Below are 27500 nucleotides of genomic sequence, written 5' to 3' on the forward strand. Positions count from 1 at the left end.
TGTGTGTGTGTAGGGGTGTGTGTAGGTGTAGGGGTGTAGGTGTGTGTGTAGGTGTAGGGTGTAGGGTAGGGTGTGTGTAGTGTGTAGGTGTGTGTAGGTGTAGGTGTGTGTAGGTGTGTAGGTGTAGGTGTGCGTGTGTGTAGGTGTGTGCAGGTGTGTGTGCAGGTGTAGGTGTGTAGGTGTGTGCGTGTGTAGGTGTGTAGGTAGGTGTGTGCGTGTGTAGGTGTGTGCGTGTGTAGGTGTGTGTAGGTGTGTGTAGGTGGTGCGTGTGTAGGTGTGTGCGTGTGTAGGTGTGTGCGGTGTGTGTGTGTGCGTGTGTAGGTGTGTGTGCGTGTGTGTGTAGGTGTGTGTAGGTGTGTGTGCGTGTGTAGGTGTGTGTGTGTGCGTGTGTAGGTGTGTGCGTGTGTAGGTGTGCGTGTGTAGGTGTGTGTGCGTGTGTAGGTGCGTGTGTGTGTAGGTGTGTAGTGCAGGTGTGTAGGTGTGTGCGTGTGTAGGTGTGCGTGTGTAGGTGTGTGTGTAGGTGTGTGTGTGTGTGTGTGTAGGTGTGGTGTGTGTGTGTGTAGGTGTGTGTGTAGGTGTGCGTGCAGGTAGGTGTGTGCGTGTGTAGGGTGTGTGTGCGTGCGTGTGTAGGTGTGCGTGCGTGTGTAGGTGTGTGTGTGTGTGTAGGTGTGTGTGTGTGTAGGTGTGTGTGTAGGTGTGTGTGTGTGTAGGTGTGTGGTGTGTAGGTGTGGTGTGTGTGTAGGTGTGTGGTGTGTAGGTGTGTGTGTGTGTGTGTGTGTAGGTGTGTGTGTGTGTGTAGGTGTGTGTGCAGGTGTGTGTGTGCGTGTGCAGGTGTGTGTGTGTGTGTGTGTGTAGGTGTGTGTGTGTGTGTAGGTGTGTGTGTGCGTGTGTGTAGGTGTGTGTGTGCGCGTGTAGGTAGGTGTGTAGGTGTGTGTAGGTGTGTGGGTGTAGGTGCGTGTGTAGGTGTGTGGTGTGTAGGTGTGTGTGTGTGTGTAGGTGTGTGTGTAGGTGTAGGTGTAGGTGTGTGTGTGTAGGTGTGTGTAGGTGTAGGTGTGTGTAGGTGTGTGCGTGTGTAGGTGTGTGCGTGTGTAGGTGTGTGTGTGTGTAGGTGTGTGCGTGTGTAGGTGTGTGCGTGTGTAGGTGTAGGTGCGTAGGTGTGTGTAGGTGTGTGTGTGTAGGTGTGTGTGTGTAGGTGTGTGTGTGTAGGTGTGTGTAGGTGTGTAGGGTGTGTGTAGGTGTGTAGGTGTAGGTGTAGGTAGGTGTGTGTGTGTAGGTGTGTGTGTGTAGGTGTGTGTGTAGGTGTGTGTGTGTAGGTGTGTGTGTAGGTGTGTAGGTGTGTGTGTAGGTGTGTAGGTGTGTGTAGGTGTGTAGGTGTGCAGTGTGTGTAGGTGTGTGTAGTGTAGGTGTGTGTGTGTAGGGTGTGTGTAGGTGTGTGTGTAGGTGTGTGTGTGTAGGTGTGTGTGTAGGTGTGTGTGTAGGTGTGTGTGTAGTGTGTGTGTGTGTAGGTGTGTGTGTGTAGGTGTGTGTAGGGTGTGTGTGTGTGTGTAGGTGTGTAGGTGTGTAGGTGTGTGTAGGTGTGTAGGTGTGTGTGTGTGTAGGTGTGTGTGTGTAGTGTGTGTGTGTAGGGTGTGTGTGTAGGTGTGTGTGTGTAGGTGTGTAGGTGTGTGTGTGTGTAGGTGTGTGTGTGTAGGTGTATGTGTATGTGTATGTGTATGTGTATGTGTGTACCTTGGGCGGAGCGGTCAGAGCGTTGGCACAGCCCTCGTAGGCGTTGTACATCAGTTTCTCCAGGTTTTCCAGGAACTGCAGGAGCAGCGCCAGACGCAGCTGGTTGCTATGGTGACCGCTGCCTGTGTCGCCGCCGCTCCATTGGCTGAGCTCCTGTTCAGTGTTCAGACTGTGGGCCGCCAGGCTGCGGATTATACCTGGAGAGGAGGGAGGAGAGAGGGAGAGAGGGAGAGAGGAGAGAGGGAGAGAGGGAGAGAGGGGAGGAGAGAGGAGAGAGGGGAGGAGAGGGAGGAGAGAGGAGGAGGAGGGAAGAGGAGAGGGGGGAGGAGAGAGGGGAGGAGAGAGGGGAGGGAGAGGGAGGGGAGGAGGAGAGGGAGAGGAGAGAGGGAGGGAGGAGAGAGGGAGAGGGAGGGAGGGAGGAGAGAGAGGGAGGGAGGGAGGGAGGAGAGGGAGGGAGAGGGAGGGGAGGGAGGGGAGGGAGAGGGAGGGAGGGAGGGAGGGAGGAGAGAGGAGGAGGGGAGAGAAAGGGAGGGAGGGAGGGGAGGAGAGAGGGAGGGGAGGAGGGAGGGAGGGGAGAGGGAGGAGAGGGAGGAGAGAGGGAGGGAGGAAAGAGGGGAGGAGAGAGGGAGGAGAGAGGGAGGGAGGGGAGGAGAAGAGGAGGGAGGGGAGAAGAGGGAGGAGGGGAGGAGGAGGAGGGAGGTTCTTGAAAGAGGAACATGGAAGATCCAGAATGTGGATAGGAGGGAATAGGGGGAGAGAGGGATAGGGGAGGAGAAGGGAGGGGAAACCAAATGGAAAGGGGAGAGAGAGGGATGGAGGGGATTTGGACAGGGGAGGAGGGTGGGAGCTGGGAGGAGAGAGGGAGGGAGGGGAGGAAAGGGAGACAGGGGAGGAGAGAGGGAGGGAGGGGAAACCATTTTGACAGTGAAAGAAGGGATAGACAGGGAGGAGAGAGAGGGAGGGAGGAGAGAGGGAGGCTGAAAAGAGGAGGGAGGAGAGGGGAGGAGGAGGAGAGAGGGAGGAGAGGAGAGAGTTTGAGGGAGGGGAGGAAAACTGGAGGAGAGAGGGGAGGAGTTAGGGAGGGAGGGAGGAGAGGAGGGAGGGGAGAAGAGGGGAGAGGGAAGGATATGTTCTTGAAAGAGGCAACATGTAAATCCAGAATGTGTATTGGATGGAATAGGGGGGGGGGGGCTCAATATACTTTCAAATGACTCAAACCAAATGGAAACTGTGTCAAAATGATAATGGACCTGCATTTGGTACAGTTTCATGACTGTGTCCAGCTGGCTAACAGAATTATCACCGATCTGAAAGCTAGACAGTCAGGGAGCATCGGAAATTCCCAAAACCATTTTGACAGTGAAAGAAATAACATTTTCAGTGCGGCCCTCCGGAACTTGCTGAAAAGTAAAATGTGGCTCACAGGGAAAATGAGTTTGACACCCCTGGTTTAACTGGCAGGACATGGCAGTTACAGGGGAGGAGCTACAGGGGAGGAGCTACAGGGGAGGAGCTACAGGGGAGGAGCTACAGGAGGAGCTACAGGGGAGGAGCTACAGGGGAGGAGCTACAGGAGGAGACAGGGGAGGAGCTACAGGGGAGGAGCTACAGGGGAGGAGCTACAGGGGAGGAGCTACAGGGGAGGAGCTACAGGGGAGGTTACAGGGGAGGAGCTACAGGGGAGGAGCTACAGGGGGCGGAGCTACAGGGAGGAGCTACAGGGGAGGAGCTACAGGGAGGAGCTACAGGGGAGGAGCTACAGGGGCGGAGCTACAGGGGCGGAGCTACAGGGGCGGAGCTACAGGGGCGGAGCTACAGGGGCGGAGCTACAGGGGCGGAGCTACAGGGGCGGAGCTACAGGGGCGGAGCACAGGGCGGAGCTACAGGGGCGGAGCTACAAAACTCTGGACTGAGTGTGTGTGTGTTTTAGTGTGTGTGTGTGTGTGTGTGTGTTTTAGTGTGTGTTAGTGTGTGTGTGTGTGTTTTAGTGTGTGTGTTTTAGTGTGTGTGTGTTTTAGTGTGTGTGTGTGTTTTAGTGTGTGTGTGTGTGTTTTAGTGTGTGTGTGTGTTTTAGTGTGTGTGTGTTTTAGTGTGTGTGTGTTTTAGTGTGTTTTAGTGTGTGTGTTTTAGTGTGTGTGTGTGTGTTTTAGTGTGTTTTAGTGTGTGTTTTAGTGTGTGTTTTAGTGTGTGTTTTAGTGTGTGTTTTAGTGTGTGTTTTAGTGTGTGTTTTAGTGTGTGTGTGTGTGTGTATATAACAGCCCATACCCTCTATGGTCTGGAAGGTGTCCTGTGCCCGTCCCAGCGGGGTACGGAGTTTAGACAACACTGTGAACTGAGCTGCCTCCCACACCGCCCACTGCCACAGCACGGCCTCAGTCTTCAGCAGAACACGCGGTACACACACACCGCCACCCGCACCGGAGACGCACACACCCCCTTCACGACCTGACGAGACACCCTCGCGCTTCTCCAGACGCTGACAGCTGTGGTACAGACGCTCCAGCCACGGTTCTTTACTGTAGGAACACACAGGTGAACAGATAAAACACACGTTAGCATATATCCACACACACACAGGTTAGCATATATCCACACACACACAGGTTAGCATATATCCACACACACACACAGGTTAGCATATATCCACACACACACAGGTTAGCATATATCCACACACACACACACAGGTTAGCATATATCCACACACACACACACACACACAGGTTAGCATATATCCACACACACACACACACAGGTTAGCATATATCCCACACCACACACACACACACACAGGTTAGCATATATCCACACACACACACACAGGTTAGCATATATCCACACACACAGGTTAGCATATATCCACACACACACAGGTTAGCATATATCCACACACACAGGTTAGCATATATCCACACACACAGGTTAGCATATATCCACACACACACACACACACACACAGGTTAGCATATATCCACACACACACACACAGGTTAGCATATATCCACACACACAGGTTAGCATATATCACACACACACACACACACACACAGGTTAGCATATATCCACACACACACACAGGTTACACATATCACACACACACATATATCCACACACACACACACACACACACACAGGTTAGCATATATCCACACACACACACACACACACACACAGGTTAGCATATATCCACACACACACACACAGGTTAGCATATATCCACACACACACACACAGGTTAGCATATATCCACACACACACACACACAGGTTAGCATATATCCACACACACACACACACAGGTTAGCATATATCCACACACACACACACACACACAGGTTAGCATATATCCACACACACACACACACAGGTTAGCATATATCCACACACACAGGTTAGCATATATCCACACACACAGGTTAGCATATATCCACACACACACACAGGTTAGCATATATCCACACACACACACACAGGTTAGCATATATCACACACACACACACAGGTTAGCATATATCCACACACACACACACACACAGGTTAGCATATATCCACACACACACACACAGGTTAGCATATATCCACACACACACACAGGTTAGCATATATCCACACACACACACAGGTTAGCATATATCCACACACACACACACAGGTTAGCATATATCCACACACACACACACAGGTTAGCATATATCACACACACACACACACAGGTTAGCATATATCCACACACACACACAGGTTAGCATATATCCACACACACACAGGTTAGCATATATCACACACACACACACAGGTTAGCATATATCCACACACACACACACAGGTTAGCATATATCCACACACACACACACAGGTTAGCATATATCCACACACACAGGTTAGCATATATCCACACACACACAGGTTAGCATATATCCACACACACACACACACACAGGTTAGCATATATCCACACACACACACACACACACACAGGTTAGCATATATCCACACACACACACACACACAGGTTAGCATATATCCACACACACAGGTTAGCATATATCACACACACAGGTTAGCATATATCCACACACACAGGTTAGCATATATCCACACACACACACAGGTTAGCATATATCCACACACACAGGTTAGCATATATCCACACACACACACACACACACAGGTTAGCATATATCCACACACACACAGGTTAGCATATATCACACACACACAGGTTAGCATATATCCACACACACACAGGTTAGCATATATCCACACACACACACACACACACACACACAGGTTAGCATATCCACACACACACACACACACACAGGTTAGCATATATCCACACACACACACAGGTTAGCATATATCCACACACACACACACAGGTTAGCATATATCCACACACACACACAGGTTAGCATATATCCACACACACACACACACAGGTTAGCATATATCCACACACACACACACAGGTTAGCATATATCACACACACACACAGGTTAGCATATATCCACACACACACACACAGGTTAGCATATATCCACACACACACACACACACACACGTTAGCATATATCCACACACACACAGGTTAGCATATATCCACACACACACACACAGGTTAGCATATATCCACACACACAGGTTAGCATATATCCACACACACACACACACACAGGTTAGCATATATCCACACACACACACACACACACACAGGTTAGCATATATCACACACACACAGGTTAGCATATATCCACACACACAGGTTAGCATATATCCACACACACAGGTTAGCATATATCCACACACACAGGTTAGCATATATCCACACACACAGGTTAGCATATATCCACACACACACACACACAGGTTAGCATATATCACACACACACAGGTTAGCATCTATCCACACACACACAGGTTAGCATCTATCCACACACACACAGGTTAGCATCTATCCACACACACACAGGTTAGCATCTATCCACACACACAGGTTAGCATCTATCCACACACACACAGGTTAGCATCTATCCACACACACACAGGTTAGCATCTATCCACACACACACACAGGTTAGCATCTATCCACACACACACACAGGTTAGCATCTATCACACACACACACACAGGTTAGCATCTATCCACACACACACACACACAGGTTAGCATCTATCCACACACACAGGTTAGCATATATCCACACACACACACACACAGGTTAGCATCTATCACACACACACACAAGTTAGCATCTATCCACACACACAGGTTAGCATATATCCACACACACACACACAGGTTAGCATATATCCACACACACAGGTTAGCATATATCCACACACACACACACACACACAGGTTAGCATATATCCACACACACACACAGGTTAGCATATATCCACACACACACAGGTTACACACACACACAGGTTAGCATATATCCACACACAGGTTAGCATATATCCACACACACACACACACAGGTTAGCATATATCACACACACACACAGGTTAGCATATATCCACACACACACAGGTTAGCATATATCCACACACACACAGGTTAGCATATATCCACACACACACAGGTTAGCATATATCCACACACACACAGGTTAGCATATATCCACCACACACACACACACAGGTTAGCATATATCCACACACACACACACAGGTTAGCATATATCCACACACACACACACAGGTTAGCATATATCCACACACACACACACACAGGTTAGCATATATCCACACACACACACAGGTTAGCATATATCCACACACACACAGGTTAGCATATATCCACACACACACACAGGTTAGCATATATCCACACACACACAGGTTAGCATATATCCACACACACACAGGTTAGCATATATCCACACACACAGGTTAGCATATATCCACACACACACACAGGTTAGCATATATCCACACACACACAGGTTAGCATATATCCACACACACAGGTTAGCATATATCCACACACACACAGGTTAGCAGATGATACACACACAGGTTAGCAGATGATACACACATTAACATTGTCATTTATCAGACTCTCTTATGTATTACAGTACAGTAGTGATTGCATCAGTAGAGATTATATTTTCATAGTTTCCCCTTCCCCTTAGAGCGTTGGACTAGTAACCGGAAGGTTGCAAGTTCAACCCCTCGAGCTGACAAGGTACAAATCTGTCGTTCTGCCTCTGAACAAGGCAATTAACCCACTGTTCCTAGGCAGTCATTGAAAATAGGAATTTGTTCTTAACTGACTTGCCTAGTTAAATAAAGGTAAGATAAAAAATAAGAATAAGCCCCATGCTCTACCAACTGAGGCACACGGGACCCACGACACACGTGAGCAGAAGGACCCCCCAACAGAGCCAGGTAGCCTACCCTCCGCGGTGCTGGCTGCCATAGAGGATGAAGCTGATGAGGTCACTGAAGTCCTGGGGGTGAAAGGTGCTGCTGGGGGGGCGGCTCATGTGACGACGGACCACCAAGGAGATCTCCTCTATCTCTGGGTGGCTGTGGTTACTGCAGGGAGGTAGACACATTAAGGTCACACAGATAGATAAAGACAGTATGAGGAAGGTGTTCATAGTGTTTGGTATTCTCAGTGTACAGTCAGTCACCGACAGGGTCCCGGGCCTCAGAGCAGTCAGTCACCGACAGGGTCCCCGGCCTCAGAGCAGTCAGTCACCGACAGGGTCCCAGGGCCTCAGAGCAGTCAGTCACCGACAGGGTCCCCCTCAGAGCCAGTCAGGGTCCCCGGCCTCAGAGCAGTCAGTCACCGACAGGGTCCCCGGCCTCAGAGCAGTCAGTCACCGACAGGGTCCCCGGCCTCAGAGCAGTCAGTCACCGACAGGGTCCCCGGCCTCAGAGCAGTCAGTCACCGACAGGGTCCCCGGCCTCAGAGCAGTCAGTCACCGACAGGGTCCCCGGCCTCAGAGCAGTCAGTCACCGACAGGGTCCCCGGCCTCAGAGCAGTCAGTCACCGACAGGGTCCCCGGCCTCAGAGCAGTCAGTCACCGACAGGGTCCCCCGGCCTCAGAGCAGTCAGTCACCGACAGGGTCCCCGGCCTCAGAGCAGTCAGTCACCGACAGGGTCCCCGGCCTCAGAGCAGTCAGTCACCGACAGGGTCCCCGGCCTCAGAGCAGTCAGTCACCGACAGGGTCCCCGGCCTCAGAGCAGTCAGTCACCGACAGGGTCCCGGCCTCAGAGCAGTCAGTCACCGACAGGGTCCCCGGCCTCAGAGCAGTCAGTCACCGACAGGGTCCCGGCCTCAGAGCAGTCAGTCACCGACAGGGTCCAGTCAGTCACCGACCTCAGAGCAGTCAGTCACCGACAGGGTCCCCGGCCTCAGAGCAGTCAGTCACCGACAGGGTCCCCCCCGGCCTCAGAGCAGTCAGTCACCGACAGGGTCACCCAGGCCTCAGAGCAGTCAGTCACCGACAGGGTCCAGGCCTTAGAGCAGCCAGTCACCGACAGGGTCCCCGGCCTCAGAGCAGCCAGTCACCGACAGGGTCCAGGCCTTAGAGCAGCCAGTCACCGACAGGGTCCAGGCCTTAGAGCAGCCAGTCACCGACAGGGTCCCCGGCCTTAGAGCAGCCAGTCACCGACAGGGTCCCTGGCCTTAGAGCAGCCAGTCACCGACAGGGTCCCGGCCTTAGAGCAGCCAGTCACCGACAGGGTCCAGGCCTTAGAGCAGCCAGTCCCAGTCAGTAATTGAGGAAAGAGGAGAGTGTTCAGTCTGTGTTGTGTGCTGACCTGAGTGTCACGTCCAGAGGGATTGTCCTCAGCAGCTTGCCGTACGCCTGCCTCACCCTCACCGCAGAGTGCACCAGCTGCACACGACACACATCCACACACCTGGGAGGCACAGGACAGAGACAACATTATACACACGTTTGGGTTGATGCTTTTGTGTAGAAGGGGTTGTTTTAGGTGTGTGTGTGTGTCTGTCTCTGTGTGTGTGTTGTGTGTAAAGGGGTTGTTTTAGGTGTGTGTCTGTCTGTGTGTGTGTGTGTGTGTGTGTAGAAGGGTTGTTTTAGGTGTGTGTGTGTGTGTGTGAGTGTGTTGTGTGTAGAAGGGGTTGAGTGTGTGTGTGTGTCTGTCTCTGTGTGTGTGTGTGTGTGTTTGTGTGTAGAAGGGGTTGTTTTAGGTGTGTGTGTGTCTGTCTCTGTGTGTGTGTGTGTGTTTGTGTGTGGAAGGGGTTGTTTTTCTGTCTGTCTGTCTGTCTGTCTGTCACACACCTGGTGTGTTTGTCTGTCTCTGTGTGGTGTCTGACAGTGTGTAGAAGGGGTTGTTTTAGGTGTCTGTCTGTCTGTCTCTGTGTGTGTGTGTGTTGTGTTTGTGTGTAGAAGGGGTTGTTTGTGTGTGTGTCTGTCTGTCTGTGTGTGTGTAGAAGGTGTGTGTGTCTGTCTGTCTGTGTGTCTGTTCTGTGTGTGTGTGTGTCTGTGTGTGTGTCTGTCTGTGTGTGTGTGTGTGTAGAAGGGGTTGTTTTAGGTGTGTGTGTGTCTGTCTGTCTGTCTGTGTGTGTGTGTGTGTGTTTGTGTGTGTGTGTGTGTTTGTGTCTGTCTGTGTGTGTGTGTGTGTGTTGTTTGTGTGTATAAGGGTTGTTTAGGTGTGTGTGTGTCTGTCTCTGTGTGTGTGTGTGTGTTTGTGTGTAGAAGGGTTGTTTTCTGTGTGTCTGTCTGTCTCTGTGTGTGTGTGTGTGTGTTGTGTGTGTATAAGGGGTCTGTCTGTCTGTCTGTCTGTCTGTGTGTGTGTGTGTGTGTGTGTGTGTGTAGAAGGGGTCTGTCTGTCTGTCTGTCTGTCTCTGTGTGTGTGTGTGTATAAGGGGTCTGTTTGTGTGTATAAGGGGTCTGTCTGTCTGTCTGTCTGTCTGTCTGTCTGTCTGTCTGTCTGTCTGTCTGTCTGTCTGTCTGTCTGTCTGTCTGTCTGTCTGTCTGTCTGTCTGTCTGTCTGTCTGTCTGTGTTACCTCTGCAGCAGCTCTGTGTTGAGTGAGGAGGAGATGACCTGAAGGCTGTTGCAGGTCTGCAGGCAGATGACTGGGTCCTCATTCAGGGCTGCAGACCGACAGAGAGCAGAGTCAATAACACACACACAACCTGATTCCTCAGTGTTTCTGAAAATCCTGGTTGGAAGACTCCCCAGAATCAGGAGGAATATTTCAACTAGAATTTCTGAACACCTGGGTCTGTTTAAGGAACCATTGTGATTATTAACCTCTATAGATCCACAGTATTTACTGTTGTGGAACAGACCCTCTGTCTATAGAAGACTCCTCTATAGATAAACAGTATTTAGGAACAGACCCTCTGTCTATAGATAAACAGTATTTCTGTCTGTCTGTCTTGGTCAGACCCTCTCTATAGATAAACAGTATTTACAGGTCTGTGGAACAGACCTCTCTATAGATAAACAGTATTTCCCGTTGCAGGAACAGACCCTCTCTATAGATAAACAGTATTTACGTTGTGGAACAGACCCTCTCTATAGATAAACAGTATTTAGAATTGTGAACAGACCCTCTTATAGATAAACAGTATTTCCTGTTGTGGAACAGACCCTCTCTATAGATCCACAGTATTTTGGAACAGACCCTCTCTATAGATACAGTATTTACCGTTGTGGAACAGACCCTCTCTATAGATAAACAGTATTTACCGTTGTGGAACAGACCCTCTCTATAGATAAACAGTATTTACCGTTGTGGAACAGACCCTCTCTATAGATAAACAGTATTTACTGTTGTGGAACAGACCCTCTCTATAGATAAACAGTATTTCCCGTTGTGGAACAGACCCTCTCTATAGATAAACAGTATTTACCGTTGTGGAACAGACCCTCTCTATAGATAAACAGTATTTACCGTTGTGGAACAGACCCTCTCTATAGATAAACAGTATTTACCATTGTGGAACAGACCCTCTCTATAGATAAACAGTATTTACCGTTGTGGAACAGACCCTCTCTATAGATAAACAGTATTTACCGTTGTGGAACAGACCCTCTCTATAGATAAACAGTATTTACCGTTGTGGAACAGACCCCTCTATAGATAAACAGTATTTACCGTTGTGGAACAGACCTCTCTATAGATACAGTATTTACCGTTGTGGAACAGACCCTCTATAGATAAACAGTATTTACCATTGTGGAACAGACCCTCTCTATAGATAAACAGTATTTACCATTGTGGAACAGACCCTCTCTATAGATAAACAGTATTTACCATTGTGGAACAGACCCTCTCTATAGATAAACAGTATTTACCGTTGTGGAACAGACCCTCTCTATAGATAAACAGTATTTACCGTTGTGGAACAGACCCTCTCTATAGATAAACAGTATTTACCATTGTGGAGCAGACCCTTGCAGAACTTGTGGAAGGAGGGCAGGGAGAAGAGAGGGGTGTAGGTATCAGACCTCTTCATCATCAGGCACATCTCCAGAGACCACGTCAACAACAGCTTCCTGTTTGGAGTAGACACACACACACACACTAGGTTAGGTTATATGGTGGAGAAATGACAAGATTGTGTGATAATACGGTCATAGCATCAAATGGTTGTTTTACGCAACAGAACAGAGGGTCCTGAGAACACGTTCATCTGTGTGTGTTCTACGGAGGATGGGCCTCTGGGAGGTTATAACACTGACAGGAGATTGACCATGTCTTTGGGTGATACCACATTCCAGAGCCTGAGGTAATGTTTCTGTACTGGGGTGGACATGGCTCCAGTACGGAGTTGGGGTCCCCCAAGGGGACATGGCTCCAGTACGGAGTTGGTGTCCCCCAGGGGGACATGGCTCCAGTACGGAGGTCCCCCAGGGGACATGGCCCCAGTTGGGGGGGGACATGGCTCCAGTACAGAGTTGGGTCCCCCAGGGGACATGGCTCCAGTACAGAGTTGGGGTCCCCCAGGGGACATGGCCCAGTACAGAGTTGGGGTCCCCCAGGGGACATGGCTCCAGTATAGAGTTGAGGGGCCAGACCCTGGTCTCTACACAATGAGGACAGTCTTTACAGCAGATACTGTCTGCTGTGAATTATTAGTATCTTTTATATATGAATCCTAACCCATTCCATACATCTGTTGTTTGTCATGAACATCCCGGAGGATGAACTTTGCTATAAAATGCTCGAAACATCTCGAAACATCCAGGGTCGCTGACAAGCTCCATTACTGCACTAATTAAATAATACAAGTTGGATGGTTTTGAAGAAATGTAAAAAAATGTCTCCTTTTGATGACAATAATTCCACCCACAGTTATCGTTCAACTACACCTGTGTGTGTGTGTGACATGTATAGCGTGTGTACCTGGCCTCAGTGTAGAGCTGCTCCTTCCTCAGCAGGGCTCCCAGCAGGGACAGCAGGGTGCTGAAGTGTTTCCTGGTTGCCGTGGTTACCGTGCTGATGACCGCCCCGTCAAAGAGAGAAGGGGAGGAGGAGGACAGGCTGGACGAGATGAAGTGATCATGTCTGAAAAACAGAGGGGGAGAGCGAGAGAGAGAGAGGATTGAAAGAAGACAACAGAATGTGGTGAACTGTTTAAAAAAAGATTGAAGTTTTGTGGTACAGTGTGAGTACAGGGTATATAACAGCAGGGTGGTAGTGTGTGTTACCTGGTACAGTGTGAGTACAGGGTATATAACAGCAGGGTGGTAGTGTGTGTTACCTGGTACAGTGTGAGTACAGGGTATATAACAGCAGGGTGGTAGTGTGTGTTACCTGGTACAGTGTGAGTACAGGGTATATAACAGCAGGGTGGTAGTGTGTGTTACCTGGTACAGTGTGAGTACAGGGTATATAACAGCAGGGTGGTAGTGTGTGTTACCTGGTACAGTGTGAGTACAGGGTATATAACAGCAGGGTGGTAGTGTGTGTTACCTGGTACAGTGTGAGTACAGGGGGTGGTAGTGTGTGTTACCTGGTACAGTGTGAGTACAGGGTGGTAGTGTGTGTTACCTGGTACAGTGTGAGTACAGGGTATATAACAGCAGGGTGGTAGTGTGTGTTACCTGGTACAGTGTGAGTACAGGGTATATAACAGCAGGGTGGTAGTGTGTGTTACCTGGTACAGTGTGAGTACAGGGTATATAACAGCAGGGTGGTAGTGCGTGTTACCTGGTACAGTGTGAGTACAGGGTATATAACAGCAGGGTGGTAGTGTGTGTTACCTGGTACAGTGTGAGTACAGGGTATACAACACAGCATATTGTACGGCAGGGTGGTAGACGGCCAGGTCAGAATGGACCAACATCAGGTTCTGACTCAACAACGCAAACACCGTAGGAGACAGAGCCCACATCTACAGAGAGGGAGGGGGGCAGAGGGAGAGGAGAGCAGAGGGGCAGAGGGAGAGGCAGAGGGGGCAGAGGGAGAGGCAGAGGGGGCAGAGGGAGAGGGGCAGAGGGGGGGCAGAGGGGGCAGAGGGAGAGGCAGAGGGGGCAGAGGGAGAGGCAGAGGGGGCAGAGGGAGAGGCAGAGGGGGCAGAGGGAGAGGGGCAGAGGAGAGGGGCAGAGGGATGGGAGAGGCAGAGAGAGAGGGAGGGGGGGCAGAGGGAGAGGGGGCAGAGGGAGAGGGGCAGAGGGAGAGGGGCAGAGGGATGGGAGAGGCAGAGAGAGAGGGAGGGGGGGCAGAGGCAGAGGGGGCAGAGGGAGAGGCAGAGGGGGCAGAGGAGAGGCAGGGGGGGCAGAGGGAGGGCAGAGGGGCAGAGGGAGAGGGGCAGAGGGAGAGGGGCAGCAGGGATGGGAGAGGCAGAGAGAGAGGGAGGCAGCAGAGAGGGGGGGCAGAGGGGAGGGGGGCAGAGAGAGAGGGAGGGGGGGGCAGAGGGAGGGGAGGCAGAGAGAGGGAGGGGGGCAGAGGGAGGAGAGACAAGCCAGAGGTACATTTTAAGTTATAGTTCAGTCATGTTACTTGGTGTTGCTGATGGTAGTGCAGTGTGTGTGTTATGTAACATACCCCTATGAGTGAGTTCTCGGTATTTGGGCCAGAAAATGTGTGTGTGTGTGTGTGTGTGTGTGTGGTAATCCAACATACCCCTATGAGTGAGTTCTTGGTGTTGCCGATGGTGGTGAGGGCTGACAGGTTGAAGATGAGGGTGAACTCTGCCCTCTCTGGGGTGAGGGTGAGGGCGGCGAAGACAGGGTGCTGGATGCCGGGAAAGGGTGGAGGGGTCGGGGAGGGGGTACCAGGGGTCGGGGAGAGGCCCAGGGGTGCCAGAAGGCTGGACAGGGCACAGGCCATCTCTCCCAAAACCAGTTTATATGCTGCTTCCAGAATGGGGATGTTCTTCAGGCTCAAAACAGACTGGTACACACCCAGGGCTGCTGACATCACCTGGAGAGAGAGAGCAGAGGGGGTCAGTGAAGAGATACAGACAGAAACACCCAGGGCTGCTGACATCACCTGGAGAGAGAGAGCCCAACATCCTTAGCTAGCTAACATTACATCTGTGTTTATCAGAACCCAACATCCTTAGCTAGCTAACATTACATCTGTGTTTATCAGAGCCCAACATCCTTAGCTAGCTAACATTACATCTCTGTGTTTATCAGAGCCCAACATCCTTAGCTAGCTAACATTACATCTCTGTGTTTATCAGAACCCAACATCCTTAGCTAGCTAACATTACATCTGTGTTTATCAGAACCCAACATCCTTAGCTAGCTAACATTACATCTCTGTTTATCAGAACCCAACATCCTTAGCTAGCTAACATTACATCTCTGTGTTTATCAGAGCCCAACATCCTTAGCTAGCTAACATTACATCTCTCTGTTTATCAGAACCCAACATCCTTAGCTAGCTAACATTACATCTGTGTTTATCAGAGCCCAACATCCTTAGCTAGCTAACATTACATCTCTGTGTTTATCAGAACCCAACATCCTTAGCTAGCTAACATTACATCTCTGTGTTTATCAGAACCCAACATCCTTAGCTAGCTAACATTACATCTCTGTGTTTATCAGAACCCAACATCCTTAGCTAGCTAACATTACATCTCTCTGTTTATCAGAACCCAACATCCTTAGCTAGCTAACATTACATCTGTGTTTATCAGAACCCAACATCCTTAGCTAGCTAACATTACATCTCTGTGTTTATCAGAACCCAACATCCTTAGCTAGCTAACATTACATCTCTGTGTTTATCAGAACCCAACATCCTTAGCTAGCTAACATTACATCTGTGTTTATCAGAGCCCAACATCCTTAGCTAGCTAACATTACATCTGTGTTTATCAGAACCCAACATCCTTAGCTAGCTAACATTACATCTCTGTGTTTATCAGAACCCAACATCCTTAGCTAGCTAACATTACATCTCTGTGTTTATCAGAGCCCAACATCCTTAGCTAGCTAACATTACATCTCTCTGTTTATCAGAACCCAACATCCTTAGCTAGCTAACATTACATCTGTGTTTATCAGAACCCAACATCCTTAGCTAGCTAACATTACATCTCTGTGTTTATCAGAACCCAACATCCTTAGCTAGCTAACATTACATCTCTGTAACAGTGTGCATCGTCTCAATGCTCCTTTGGGGCAAAACTGTTGCAGACTCAAATGATCACTAATCGAACACAACAGCAAGTGGCCACTCGATAAAGGGCTTAGGGCCCAAGTGTTGGGTTTGAGATTCAGCCTATGGCGGTGGTAGATGGAACTTCATTGGCCCCATAGGTCACACTACTACACATTTTTCTTAACTTTTTAAAATGCCCTTTTCAGTTAAAACGATAAGAACGTGTTTCCATTTGTCACACCCCTGACAAACAAACCCACCTCTCTGTCCCTGTTGAAGCGTAGCTCCAGGAGCTGTGATGTCGGAGCCAGCAGCTTCTCCACAAACCACGCTGGGAGCTTAGTGTTGATCTGGTCCACAATCTACAACACACAGAGAGAGAGAGAGAAGAGACCTTTAGGAGCAGATAATCAATATGGGGTTATTATTAGAAGGAGAGGCAACGCGTTGAATGACCAACCAGTTCTCTGCATTCGGGCAGACATTCATACAATTGTCAACATTTTTCAGAATGTAGGCCTATATTGACGCAACATTCAAGTTTCTGCTCACAAGACCTGAAATTTGCTGTTTGAGGAAACATTCTTCGTAACCGGTTTAAACCAGTTCTCACCTGTATATAAAAAAAATGTAAAAGTCCCCGGGCGGTATAAAAACAGTCCTCGGCCATATAAAACCAGTCCTCAGGCGTATGCAAACCAGTATTAGAACCAGTTCTTACCAACGTGATGAGGCTGAGGACGGCCAGACTGTACTCTGGGCCACAGGCCCGGCAGGCATCCAGCTGGTCCAGACCGTAGGTGATGACGGCGTCGGTCAGCTGTGCGGACGGCTCCAAGCTCACCAGCAGGACACACACACACTCGTTCCCCCCCGCCGTCAACACCGGCTCAGAGAACAACACCTGCTTGGCCGTCGACACGCACGCCAACACCCGGTTCAAAACCTGGAGAAAGGGAGGAAGGAGAGAGTGAGGAAGGAGGAAGGAGAGAGGGAGGAAGGAGAGAGGGAGGAAGGAAAGAGGGAGGAAGGAAAGAGGGAGGAAGGAGAGAGGGAGTAGAGGGAGGAAGGAGGTAAGGAGAGAGGGAGTAAGGAGAGAGGGAGTAAGGAGAGAGGGAGTAAGGAGAGAGGGAGTAAGGAGAAAGGGAGTAAGGAGAAAGGGAGTAAGGAGAAAGGGAGTAAGGAGAGAGGGAGTAAGGAGAAAGGGAGTAAGGAGAGAGGGAGTAAGGAGAGAGGGAGTAAGGAGAGAGGGAGTAAGGAGAGAGGGAGTAAGGAGAGAGGGAGGATGTAAGGTTGTGTTGGGAACAAATGATATCTGTGACATATGCCTGGTTAATTACGAGAGTCTGTGTGTCTTCCTACCTATCTCGCCTTACAGAGATATGCCTGTGATGTGTGTGTGTGTGTGTGTGTGTGTGTGTGTGTGTGTGTGTGTGTCTCTCCTTACATCAGAGACGTATGCCTGTGGTGGATGTGTGTGTGTGTGTGTGTGTGTCTCTCCTTACATCAGAGACGTATGCCTGTGTGATGGGTGTGTGTGTCTCTCTCCTTACATCAGAGACGTATGCCTGTGTGATGGGTGTGTGTGTGTGTCAGAGACGTATGCCTGTGTGATGGGTGTGTGTGTGTCTCTCTGTACGTCAGAGACGTATGCCTGTGTGATGGGTGTGTGTGATGTGTGTGTGTGTCTCTCTGTACATCAGAGCCGTATACCTGTGTGATGGGTGTGTGTGTGTGTGTCTCTCTCCTTACATCAGAGACGTATGCCTGTGTGATGGGTGTGTGTGTGTCTCTCCTTACGTCAGAGACGTATGCCTGTGTGATGGGTGTGTGTGATGTGTGTGTGTGTCTCTCTGTACATCAGAGCCGTATACCTGTGTGATGGGTGTGTGTGTGTGTGTGTGTCTCTGTACATCAGAGACGTATGCCTGTGTGGGATGGTGTGTGTGTGTGTGTGTCTCTCTGTACATCAGAGACGTATACCTGTGTGATGGGTGTGTGTGATGTGTGTGTGTGTCTCTCTGTACATCAGAGCACGTATACCTGTGTGATGGGTGTGTGTGTGTGTGTCTCTCTCCTTACATCAGAGACGTATGCCTGTGTGATGGGTGTGTGTGTGTGTGTCTCTCTCCTTACATCAGAGACGTATGCCTGTGTGATGGGCGGTCCTCTAATGGGGTTGAAGCGCTGTCCGATGCAGCGCACCACGGTGCTGAACACCCTCAGCAGAGCGGCCAGTTTGGGCAGAGACACCGTGGGAGGAGGGATGTCCTCGTCGACCGCCTCGCCAGAACCCACGTGACCCAGGTCCTGGAGACAACGTGGGACAGGAAGTCTATAGATTTGTTCATGACATTTCAAATGTAATGTTAATACAACAGGATGTCAGCGACACCAACATGTTCCACTGAAACACAGTGTATTCAGACCCCTAGACTTATTCTACATGTTGTGGTGACACACCCAGGGTGACTCCCAGCTGATTCAGACACACCCAGGGTGACTCCCAGCTGATTCAGACACACCCAGGGTGACTCCCAGCTGATTCAGACACACCCAGGATGACTCACAACAGATTCAGACACACCCAGGATGACTCCCAGCTGATTCAGACACACCCAGGATGACTCCCAGCTGATTCAGACACACCCAGGATGACTCCCAGCTGATTCAGACACACCCAGGATGACTCCCAGCTGATTCAGACACACCCAGGATGACTCCCAGCTGATTCAGACACACCCAGGATGACTCCCAGCTGATTCAGACACACCCAGGATGACTCCCAGCTGATTCAGACACACCCAGGATGACTCACAACAGATTCAGACACACCCAGGATGACTCACAGCCGATTCAGACACACCCAGGATGACTCACAACCGATTCAGACACACCCAGGATGACTCACAACCGATTCAGACACCCAGGATGACTCACAACCGATTCAGACACCCAGGATGACTCACAACCGATTCAGACACACCCAGGATGACTCACAACAGATTCAGACACACCCAGGATGACTCACAACAGATTCAGACACACCCAGGATGACTCACAACAGATTCAGACACACCCAGGATGACTCACAACAGATTCAGACACACCCAGGATGACTCACAACAGATTCAGACACACCCAGGATGACTCACAACAGATTCAGACACACCCAGGATGACTCACAACAGATTCAGACACACCCAGGATGACTCACAACAGATTCAGACACACCCAGGATGACTCACAACAGATTCAGACACACCCAGGATGACTCACAACAGATTCAGACACACCCAGGATGACTCACAACAGATTCAGACACACCCAGGATGACTCACAACAGATTCAGACACACCCAGGATGACTCACAACAGATTCAGACACACCCAGGATGACTCACAACAGATTCAGACACACCCAGGATGACTCACAACAGATTCAGACACAACCAGGATGACTCACAACAGATTCAGACACACCCAGGATGACTCACAACAGATTCAGACACACCCAGGATGACTCACAACAGATTCAGACACACCCAGGATGACTCACAACAGATTCAGACACACCCAGGATGACTCACAACAGATTCAGACACAACCAGAAAGACTCACAGCCGTAATCGCCGCCAAAGGAGCTTCTACAAAGTATTGACCCGGGATGTGAATACTTATGTAAATGAGATATCTACGTTATTTACAATACATTTGCAACCATTTCTAAAAACATGTTTTTCCCTGTCATTATGGGTTATTGTACGTGGAATAAGTCAAGGGGTATGAATACTGCATGTTTGCCTGTAGCCTTCTACTGCTAGTTTGGATGGCTGGTCAGTCCATATCGCTGAAGTTCTAATGCTAGTTTGGATGGCTGGTCAGTCCGTATCGCTGAAGTTCTACTGCTAGTTTGGATGGCTGGTCAGTCCGTATCGCTGAAGTTCTACTGCTAGTTTGGATGGCTGGTCAGTCCGTATCGCTGAAGTTCTACTGCTAGTTTGGATGGCTGGTCAGTCCGTATCGCTGAAGTTCTACTGCTAGTTTGGATGGCTGGTCAGTCCGTATCGCTGAAGTTCTACTGTAACAGGGGAACACCGTTACCTTCGCATAGACATCCATGTAATAGCGTAGTGTGTGTGTATACACATAATGGCCAGTTTATTAGGTACACACCCCCCGGTTTGTGCCTACAGACGGTGAGACGTGGCTTGTTATATAAAACACACAGAGGCAGTCAGTTACTGTCCTTTTCAACGTTATAAAACAGGCAGAACCAGTGACCTAAGCGACTGAGCGTGGTGTGATCGCCGGTGCCAGGCGTGCCCGTTCCAGTATCTCAGAAACGTCTGCCCTCCTGGGCTTTTCACGCACGCCAGCGTCTAGAACGCACGCCAGTGTCTAGAACGCACGCCAGATAAAAACAAGTAAGTGTCTCCATTGGGAACACGAACACTGGACAATTGAAGAGAGGAAAACATTGCCTGGTCCAACAATCCCGGTTCCTGATGTGACAAGCATGAGTCCATGGATCCATTCTGCCTGGTGCCAACGGTACAGGCTGGTGGTGGTGTAATGGTGTGGGGAATGTTTTACTGGCACACGGTAGGTCCCTTGATCCCAATTGAGCAACATTTCCATGCCCAGAAGAATTCTAGCTGTTGGGGAGGCAAAGGAGGCACCAGGTGTACCTAATAAACTGGCCACATTGTGTGTGTGTGTGTGTGTAGTGGTGTTACTGACCTCTGCGTAGGCCTCCATGTCCTCTAGAAACTGTCCCAACAGCGTGGTGGAGAAGGTCAGGTCTGCTACCCAGAACTGTTCCAGGCTCTGCAGCCAGCCTGCACACACACACACAGTTCACACACACACACACAGTTCACACACACACAGTTCACACACACACAGTTCACACACAGTTGACTTGTGTAAAACCAGAGGTGTCCAACTCATTTTGCCCCAGGGTCCAACTCATTTTGCCCCAGGGTCCAACTCATTTTGCCCCAGGATCCAACTCATTTTGCCCCAGGGTCCGTATTCGGTGTTTAGAGATGTCCGGATGGCTGCACTCTACTTATTATGTCCTTGCAGTCCATTTCCAGGAAATGACTCCACTATTGATAGTGTTTCGAATTTGATGGTCCTTGACTGCCAATAAACTATGAATATCGGTCCATAATCAGTTCCCAATTGGTTTTAATCCATTTAAACTATATGGAGTTTAACTCAAACCACCTTTGCGGGCCTGATTGGATCCCCCATGACAAGCCTGGTGTAAAACATACACTGATGTCAACCACAGACTTGCAGAAATCTGTCCAACCCCACTGAATTCTGATTATATTCTATACTAAGAGGAAGATGGAAAACGTGTGTGTCTACTCACCTGAGACCTGCTGAGTCAGAGACTGTTTCTGTGTGTGGTCAATGTGCCAGCCCACCAAGATATCCACCGTATCCTGTCACACACAACAGGCAAGGTCAACAGAACACACATACTTCACTGTAGACACTCTGGGGGACATTAAGAAGACCTGCTGGTAGAGAGAGAGAGGGAGAGAACCAGGCAGGAGGAGACGAGGTAGAGGGAGAGGGAGAGAACCAGGCAGGAGGAGACGAGGTAGAGACAGAGGGAGAGAACCAGGCAGGAGGAGACGAGGTAGAGACAGAGGGAGAGAACCAGGCAGGAGGAGACGAGGTAGAGACAGAGGGAGAGAACCAGGCAGTAGGAGACGAGGTAGAGAGGGAGCGAGCCAGGCAGTAGGAGACGAGGTAGAGAGAGAGGGAGCGAACCAGGCAGTAGGAGACGAGGTAGAGAGAGAGGGAGCGAACCAGGCAGGAGGAGACGAGGTAGAGGGAGAGGGAGAGAACCAGGCAGTAGGAGACGAGGTAGAGACAGAGGGAGAGAACCAGGCAGGAGGAGACGAGGTAGAGACAGAGGGAGAGAACCAGGCAGGAGGAGACGAGGTAGAGACAGAGGGAGAGAACCAGGCAGTAGGAGACGAGGTAGAGACAGAGGGAGAGAACCAGGCAGGAGGAGACGAGGTAGAGAGAGAGGGAGCGAACCAGGCAGTAGGAGACGAGGTAGAGACAGAGGGAGCGAGTTGGTGCTGAAGACGTGTGGGTGTGTGTATGTTGCCACTCACTCTGAAGTTGGTGCTGAAGACGTGTGTGTGTGTGTGTGTGTGTGTGTGTGTGTGTGTGCTGCCACTCACTCTGAAGTTGGTGCTGAAGACGTGTGTGTGTGTGTGTGGTATGTGTGTGTGGTGTGTGTGTGCGTGTGTGTGTTGCCACCACTCTGAAGTTGGTGCTGAAGACATGTGGGTGTGTGTGTGTGTGTGTGTGTGTTGCCACTCACTCTGAAGTTGGTGCTGAAGACGTGTGTGTGTGTGTGTGTGTGTGTGTGTTGTGTGTGTGTTGCCACCACTCTGAAGTTGGTGCTGAAGACGTGTGTGTGTGTGTGTGTGTGTTGCCACTCACTCTGAAGTTGGTGCTGAAGACGTGTGTGTGTGTGTGTGTGTGTTGTGTGTGTGTTGCCACTCACTCTGAAGTTGGTGCTGAAGACATGTGGGTGTGTGTGTGTGTGTGTGTGTTGTGTGTGTGTGTTGCCACCACTCTGAAGTTGGTGCTGAAGACGTGTGTGTGTGTGTGTGTGTTGTGTGTGTGTGTTGCCACCACTCTGAAGTTGGTGCTGAAGACGTGTGTGTGTGTGTGTGCCACTCACTCTGAAGTTGGTGCTGAAGACGTGTGTGTGTGTGTTGTGTGTGTGTGTGTGTGTTGCCACCACTCTGAAGTTGGTGCTGAAGACATGTGGGTGTGTGTGTGTGTGTGTGTGTGTGTGTGTGTGTGTGTTGCCACTCACTCTGAAGTTGGTGCTGAAGACATGTGTGTGTGTGTGTGTTGTGTGTGTGTTGCCACTCACTCTGAAGTTGGTGCTGTGTGGGTGTGTGTGTGGTGTGTGTGTGGTGTGTGTGTGTGTTGCCACTCACTCTGAAGTTGGTGCTGAAGACGTGTGGGTAGCAGCGGGCCACCTGCAGGATACAGCGGACGCTCTGACACAGCAGCTCCGGCGTGTCCAGGTTCTCCAGGATGGACTGCAGGCTACTCATCACCAGCTGACACAAAACATGGCCGCCACACGGTCAGTTACCCACCCTGCCCCTCTCTCAACGTAACCGTCCCTAACAACAACCCTGGGCCTTATAACAAAAACGTATCAGGGTACGAGTGCTGATCTAGGATCAGGCAACGTCAATGTCATCTTATTAATTGTGATCTAAAAAGGTCAAAATGATCCCAAGTCAGCCCTCCTACTGTGAGACACTATGAACAGGGTCCTGGTTCCTCCTACTGTGAGACACTATGAACAGGGCCCTGGTTCCTCCTACTGTGAGACACTATGAACAGGGCCCTGGTTCCTCCTACTGTGAGACACTATGAACAGGGTCCTGGTTCCTCCTACTGTGAGATACTATGAACAGGGTCCTGGTTCCTCCTACTGTGAGATACTATGAACAGGGTCCTGGTTCCTCCTACTGTGAGACACTATGAACAGGGTCCTGGTTCCTCCTACTGTGAGATACTATGAACAGGGTCCTGGTTCCTCCTACTGTGAGATACTATGAACAGGGCCCTGGTTCCTCCTACTGTGAGATACTATGAACAGGGTCCTGGTTCCTCCTACTGTGAGACACTATGAACAGGGTCCTGGTTCCTCCTACTGTGAGACACTATGAACAGGGTCCTGGTTCCTCCTACTGTGAGACACCATGAACAGGGCCCTGGTTCCTCCTACTGTGAGATACCATGAACGGGGCCCTGGTTCCTCCTACTGTGAGACACCATGAACAGGGCCCTGGTTCCTCCTACTGTGAGACACCATGAACGGGGCCCTGGTTCCTCCTACTGTGAGATACTATGAACGGGGCCCTGGTTCCTCCTACTGTGAGACACTATGAACGGGGCCCTGGTTCCTCCTACTGTGAGACACCATGAACGGGGCCCTGGTTCCTCCTACTGTGAGATACTATGAACGGGGCCCTGGTTCCTCCTACTGTGAGACACTATGAACGGGCCCTGGTTCCTCCTACTGTGAGACACTATGAACGGGCCCTGGTTCCTCCAACTGTGAGACACTATGAACGGGGCCCTGGTTCCTCCTACTGTGAGACACTATGAACGGGGCCCTGGTTCCTCCTACTGTGAGACACTATGAACGGGCCCTGGTTCCTCCAACTGTGAGACACTATGAACGGGGCCCTGGTTCCTCCTACTGTGAGACACTATGAACGGGGCCCTGGTTCCTCCTACTGTGAGACACTATGAACGGGGCCCTGGTTCCTCCTACTGTGAGACACTATGAACGAGGCCCTGGTTCCTCCTACCTGCATGACAGGTGAGAAGGCCTTCCTCTCCCCGGCTGCCTCCAGGGCTCGGCACGCTGCCACCAGGTACAGCAGCCTGACCTCGTCCCGGGTGCTGGAGCTGAACTTGACAAACATCCACTTGAAGATGCGCTCTGTTTCATAGCTCAGAGCGGTGCACAGGAGACCCAGGCACACCGCTGCTTCCTGACGCAGCTCTGACAGCAGCTTACTGCTACAGGAGAGAGACAGAGAGAGAGAGACAGAGAGAGAGAGACAGAGAGAGACAGAGACAGAGAGACAGAGAGACAGAGAGACAGAGAGAGAGAGAGAGAGAGACAGAGAGACAGAGAGAGAGATATACAGAGAGAGAGAGAGATATCATATAGAGATATATATATATATAGAGGAGAGGCAGGGACATATAGATAGATAGATATATTATTAGGCATATTATATATAGAGAGATAGATATTAGAGGCAGAGGAGAGAGATTAGATATTATTAGATAGATATTTAGATAGGAGATAGGGGATATATATAGATTAGAGCAGGCAGGGGAGAGAGAGAGAGAGAGAGGAGAGGCAGGGAGGAGAGAGAGAGAGAGAGAGGAGAGGCAGGGGAGAGAGAGAGAGAGAGAGAGGAGAGGCAGGGGAGAGAGAGAGAGAGAGAGAGGAGAGGCATGGGAGAGAGAGAGAGAGAGAGAGAGAGGAGAGGCAGGGGAGAGAGAGAGAGAGAGAGGAGAGGCAGGGGAGAGAGAGAGAGAGAGAGGAGGGGAGAGAGAGAGAGGCAGGGGAGAGAGAGAGAGAGAGAGAGAGAGGCAGGAGAGGCAGGGGAGAGAGAGAGAGAGAGAGGGAGAGGCAGGGAGAGAGAGAGAGAGGAGAGGCAGGAGAGAGAGAGAGAGGAGAGGGGAGAGCAGGAGAGGCAGGAGAGAGAGAGAGGAGAGGAGAGGGAGAGAGAGAGAGGGAGAGGCAGGAGAGAGAGAGAGAGAGAGGAGAGGCAGAGAGAGAGAGAGGAGAGGCAGGGGAGAGAGAGATAGAGGAGAGAGGCAGGGGAGAGAGAGAGAGGAGGCAGGGGAGAGAGAGAGAGGAGAGGCAGGGGAGAGAGAGAGGAGAGGCAGGGGAGAGAGAGAGAGAGAGGGGAGAGAGGCAGAGAGAGAGAGAGAGAGGAGAGGCAGAGGGAGAGAGAGAGAGGAGAGAGAGAGAGAGGGGAGAGAGAGAGAGGGGAGGAGAGGAGAGAGAGAGAGGAGGGCAGAGAGAGAGAGAGGGGAGAGAGAGAGAGAGGGGGAGAGAGAGAGAGAGAGAGGAGAGGCAGGGGAGAGAGAGAGAGACAGAGAGGAGAGAGAGGGAGAGAGAGAGAGAGAGAGAGGAGAGGAGAGGCAGGGGAGAGAGAGAGAGAGAGAGAGGAGAGGCAGGGAGAGAGAGAGAGGGAGAGGGGGAGAGAGAGAGAGGAGAGGGAGAGAGAGAGAGAGAGAGAGGAGAGGCATTATTATGAGAGAGAGAGAGGAGAGGAGAGGCAGGGAGAGAGAGATGTAGAGAGATGTAGAGGAGAGACACAGGGAGAGAGAGAGAGGGGAGAGGAGAGGGGCAGGGGGAGAGAGAGAGAGAGAGGAGAGGCAGGGAGAGAGAGATTAGAGAGGAGAGGCAGGGGAGAGAGAGAGAGAGAGAGAGAGAGAGGAGAGAGAGAGAGAGGAGAGAGAGGAGAGAGAATAGAGAGAGAGAGAGAGGTAGAGGCAGGGAGATAATAGAGGAGGTGGGGGAGAGGCAGGGGGAGATACAGAGAGAGAGATAGAGATGGCAGACAGAGAGAGAGAGAGAGAGAGGCAGGAGATGCAGAGAGAGAGGAGAGGCAGGAGAGAGAGAGAGAGAGGAGAGGTAGAGGGAGAGAGAGAGATGTAGTAGAGGCAGAGAGGAGAGAGAGAGAGAGAGAGTGAGAGGCAGGAGAGAGAAAGAGGAGAGAGAGAGGGAGAGAGAGAGGAGGACAGAGGCAGGGGAGAGAGAGAGAGAGAGAGGCATATTAGAGAGAGAGAGAGAGGAGGAGAGAGAGAGAGAGAGAGAGAGAGGAGAGGCAGGGGAGAGAGAGAGAGAGAGGAGAGGCAGAGAGAGATATTAGAGGAGATGCATGACAGGGGAGACCAAGAGATACAGAGATGCAGGGGAGATATATAGATAGAGGAGAGGCACATACATAGCAGAGAGACTATATATAGAGGCAGGGGAGAGAGATAGGAATATAGAGGCAGGGGAGAGAGAGAGAGATATATAGGGCAGGGGAGAGAGAGAGAGAGAGAGAGGGAGATTTTCCAGGGGGAGAGAGAGAGAGAGAGGAGAGGCAGGGGAGAGAGAGAGGAGAGAGAGAGAGAGGGGGAGAGAGAGAGAGAGAGAGAGGAGAGGCAGGGGAGAGAGAGAGAGAGAGAGAGAGGCAGGGGAGAGAGAGAGAGAGAGAGAGGCAGGGGAGAGAGAGAGAGAGAGGAGAGGCAGGGGGAGAGAGAGAGAGAGGAGAGGCAGAGAGAGAGAGAGAGGAGAGGCAGGAGAGAGAGAGAGAGGAGAGGCAGGGGAGAGAGAGAGAGAGGAGAGGACAGGGGAGAGAGACCAGAGAGAGGAGAGGCAGGGGAGAGAGAGAGAGATAGAGAGGAGAGGCAGGAGAGAGAGAGAGAGAGAGAGAGGAGAGGCAGGGGAGAGAGAGAGAGAGAGAGGAGGAGAGAGGAGAGAGAGAGAGAGAGAGAGAGAGAGGCATGCATATATTATTACTATATAGATATATATATATATGGCATGCATATATATTATTATATATATATATATATATATGCATATATATATATATATATATATATATATATATATA

The 27500-nt window shown here is 50.5% G+C and overlaps 1 protein-coding gene across 1 annotated transcript in view; it reads right to left on the reverse strand.

Annotated features, from left to right (window-relative positions):
* LOC121843755 (serine/threonine-protein kinase SMG1-like) overlaps positions 1-27500 on the reverse strand; it is a 52578-nt gene that overhangs the window by 12643 nt on the left and 12435 nt on the right. The window contains exons 4-19 of the mRNA XM_042313551.1: positions 24675-24885; positions 23280-23405; positions 21677-21749; positions 21034-21131; positions 18428-18601; positions 17013-17237; positions 16552-16653; positions 14798-15097; positions 13936-14066; positions 13076-13237; positions 12107-12225; positions 10727-10814; positions 9513-9614; positions 8138-8278; positions 3994-4244; positions 1729-1925 (exon numbers count right to left, since the gene is read on the reverse strand). Coding sequence (XP_042169485.1) covers positions 1729-1925; positions 3994-4244; positions 8138-8278; positions 9513-9614; positions 10727-10814; positions 12107-12225; positions 13076-13237; positions 13936-14066; positions 14798-15097; positions 16552-16653; positions 17013-17237; positions 18428-18601; positions 21034-21131; positions 21677-21749; positions 23280-23405; positions 24675-24885 — 2500 coding nt within the window. The remainder of the gene's footprint in view (positions 1-1728; positions 1926-3993; positions 4245-8137; positions 8279-9512; positions 9615-10726; positions 10815-12106; positions 12226-13075; positions 13238-13935; positions 14067-14797; positions 15098-16551; positions 16654-17012; positions 17238-18427; positions 18602-21033; positions 21132-21676; positions 21750-23279; positions 23406-24674; positions 24886-27500) is intronic.

This window comes from Oncorhynchus tshawytscha, unplaced genomic scaffold (genome assembly GCF_018296145.1).
Source record: "Oncorhynchus tshawytscha isolate Ot180627B unplaced genomic scaffold, Otsh_v2.0 Un_contig_1883_pilon_pilon, whole genome shotgun sequence".
Lineage (NCBI taxonomy): Eukaryota > Metazoa > Chordata > Actinopteri > Salmoniformes > Salmonidae > Oncorhynchus > Oncorhynchus tshawytscha.